At 34.8% G+C, this 3,324-nt stretch overlaps 1 protein-coding gene across 1 annotated transcript; it reads left to right on the top strand.

Moving 5' to 3' along the window:
• Window positions 1-1,250: 1,250 nt before the first annotated feature.
• Window positions 1,251-2,131, top strand: LOC149233117 (histone H2A.6-like). Its single transcript, XM_089379700.1, has 2 exons — window positions 1,251-1,539; window positions 1,624-2,131. The coding sequence occupies exons 1-2, from the start codon at window positions 1,345-1,347 to the stop codon at window positions 1,849-1,851; spliced, it is 423 nt and encodes a 140-aa protein (XP_089235826.1). The 5' UTR covers window positions 1,251-1,344; the 3' UTR covers window positions 1,852-2,131.
• Window positions 2,132-3,324: the final 1,193 nt, after the last annotated feature.

The raw sequence follows: 3,324 nt of genomic DNA, 5'->3' as shown, positions 1-3,324 counted from the left end.
AGAGAGGGAAGAAGAGAGAGACAAAGAGAGGGAGGGAGAGGCAGAGATAGATACATTGTTATTCACTGAAAATATATGCATTAATTTAAGTGTAGATGCTGATTCCTAACCCTGTTTGATTGATTACACTGAATGCATTGATTTCAATGTAGTTGTTGATTTGTAATCTTATTTGATTGATTGCTTGCACTTTACATTCAAAATTTTATTTCATCATTTTCCGTCAATCAAGTTATTAACAGTCTCTATCATGTCAACAAATTGAGGCAATCGAGCAAAATTAAAATTAAGATGACTAGAGTAATCTTAGACATCTTCAACATATTTAAAATGATCAGAATAATTTGTATGTTCAACAGATTTTCCATGGTCGCACACGACTGAAACCAACCTAGATCCATCATAATCATGGATTTATCAAGCGTCGAGAGGGATCAAATCTCTTGAGGTGCAAACCTTTCCTCAAGTTTTGCACTCAAAAAACAGATTTGCACCTCGAGGGATTTGATCCCTCTTGGTGCTTGATAAATTCGGGGTTAAGGTGGATCTCAGCTAGTAGAATATTAAATCAAAGGTTGAGATTTATCTTCAAAATAGTTCGGCCCTTAAAAAAGAATATCACATGAAATAAGTTATGACTTTTTGGGCATGTAGTATTGATAAGCCATGATATTGTAACAAAACCTATTTACAAATTAAAAATTTCATAATTAAATAGAGATAAATCTTTATGATTAATAGTTTTGTTACCTATTATTAAAAATGGTAGATATTTAACTTATAAATTAATTTTTATTTTTACCAATAATAATAAAATAATTTTAAATAAAATTATTATTTAATTATTTTTATGATTAATTTCTACTAGTATTTACCAATAATCTACATTTCTATAAATCCAATTACTTAATTAAAAAAATATTGTGAAAGTTAAAATTCCCAATTAAAATAACTTATTTTATCAAATTGTCCCACGAATTCCACAATCTCCTCCTTTTCGCTGAATTTTTAAAAAAGTCAAATATAATTTGGTTAGTCACCCCCACATATGAAAGCACGGGCATCTGCCACTAAAATAATAATCAAAGCACAACCCAACAAAAAGGTATTTGGTTTGACTCAACATCTGGCCGTTAAAATAGATCCAATCCAACGGTCTAAAATTTCGATCCGTGGCCTTGCATGCTATTGGCGGAGTTGGAGAGTCTAGTCCAATTGGGATAAAGAAAGCCCCCTTTAACAAGTCATTCATTATCTCAAGCGTACAGAGAGGGAGTTACAGGTGCCCGAATTTTCCCTGAAATTTCTTTTCTGTTCTGTATTCTTTTCGCATCTCGATCATCCATGGCAGGGCGGGGAAAGGCGGTCGGAGGATCAGGCGGTTCCAAGAAGAAGTCCACCTCGCGGAGCAGCAAGGCAGGGTTGCAGTTTCCCGTTGGCAGAATCGCCCGGTTTCTCAAGGCCGGCAAGTATGCCGAGCGGGTGGGAGCAGGCGCCCCTGTTTACCTCGCGGCCGTTCTTGAATATCTGGCAGCCGAGGTATGTTGATGGATTTTCTTTAATTTTCGCTTTTCGATCCGGTCCTTTTAGCAAATTGTGAATGTTATGAATTTATTTATGCAGGTACTGGAGCTGGCAGGTAACGCTGCCCGTGATAATAAGAAGACCAGAATAGTTCCACGCCACATACAGTTGGCCGTCAGAAATGACGAGGAGCTGAGCAAGCTGCTCGGCACTGTTACCATAGCCAACGGTGGAGTCATGCCTAATATCCATAACATACTACTTCCCAAAAAGGCTGCTGCGCCTGGTGGATCCTCCAAGTCTGGAAAGGGCGAGGAGGAGAGCTAAGGACGGGGAAAATTTCTCCAGACCCTTCGGCTTTGTATTGACAGCGTAGTGGTGCAGGAATAGGTCCCCCGGGGCATGAGTTTTCATTTAAGCTTTTTCTATTTTTTTTTTAAACCACAGCTGGATTTTTACAGAAGAAGATATCGCTGGTTTGCAATACTTCGTTGTAGCTTTGTGGTGCCTTCACATTCAAATTTAACATGGCATATTGATGTGCAGTAAATGAGAAGTCTTTGGATTTGGAAAGGAATGAATACAGTTCACCATAAAATTCTAATGATGGATGTTGTTGAAATTTATTTGTGGGTATTCATAAGATGGATGCTCATAGTGTGCATGTTGGGGAGGATTTAAAGTTATATGGTTCATCGCAGAAATCTTATGATGGGTGTTGTTGAAATTTAATTATGAGCATTCTGAAGATGTATGTCCAGAGTATGCATGTTATGGAGTAATTGATGTTTTATTGGTTGTGATTTACCTCTACACAATTAATACTGAGCAAGATTCATTGTTGAGTTTTGATTGACCCACAAGTACCTTAACCATTAGTGTATATATTTGTCAATATTGATTTATTGGTTTAGTGTGAGTATTTTTTGTGTCAAGAATCCAATACCAACCTTCCTCCGTTGTAGTGTTTAAAAACTATCTTTGCTCCACCTTTGCCTTGTGTTTTGCATTATGGATTTCTATACAATTAGTGAGAGTATTTTCTATATAAGTTGTAGCATGTTTTTCTATTATGAGAGTATTTTCTATATAAGTTGTAGCATGTTTTTCTACCACTGGTTGAACTCTTGTAGCATGTTTTTCTACTTGGTTGAACTCTTGAATGGGGAAGGTGTTGGATAGGTCGTAATAATCATTTATTATTAGTTTATTTGTTATATCATAGGTTATTTATAAAATTTCATATAGTTGAATGAATGGGGAAGGTGTTTAAGGTGGTATAATCATTTATTATTAGTTTATTTGTTATATCATAAGGTTATTTATAAAATTTCAATATAATTTTTCATTTTGGTCAGGATTTCATATTTTAATTCATTATACTATACAAATGCAAACATGATATTTAAAATTTCATTAAAGAAAGGAATTTGTGTCTTGAACAAAAGAAGTTATGGATCAATGTTTTCTATCTCTTTGTAATAGAACCATTATGAAGTGCCTAATCAAGTGGAGCCTTATATGTGGAAATGTTAAGCTATTTATGAGTCTTGATACTATAATGTCATTGTTACTTTGGGGATTAGCTTTATATGATGGTATAGGTAGTTCCAACTATGAGAAGTTCATTAATATTGGAAAAATAATGTGAGAATGTAGTCTTTCATGCTTCCATGTTTGTTTAAGAATAAACAGTCATTGTAATCACCTTAACTTTATTGCAAGTATTTTTGTAAAACATAAGCATGTGGATAAAAGTATAGAAGGGTTCATAGACTTTCAACTCATCTACAAGGGTGT

This window comes from Pinus tabuliformis, chromosome J, assembly GCF_031772625.1.
Source record: "Pinus tabuliformis cultivar Carrire ecotype Pingquan chromosome J, CPIR1, whole genome shotgun sequence".
Taxonomy (NCBI): Eukaryota; Viridiplantae; Streptophyta; class Pinopsida; order Pinales; family Pinaceae; genus Pinus; species Pinus tabuliformis.
The sequence above is the reverse complement of the archived record's forward strand: the minus strand, read 5'-3'. Positions and strand labels throughout refer to the sequence as shown.

Coding starts and splice junctions, on each gene's coding strand:
- LOC149233117 (XM_089379700.1), top strand. CDS start 1,345: ATGGCAGGGCGGGGAAAGGCGGTCGGAGGATCAGGCGGTTCCAAGAAG. Junction 1,540..1,623: donor TTGAATATCTGGCAGCCGAG/GTATGTTGATGG, acceptor TTATTTATGCAG/GTACTGGAGCTGGCAGGTAA.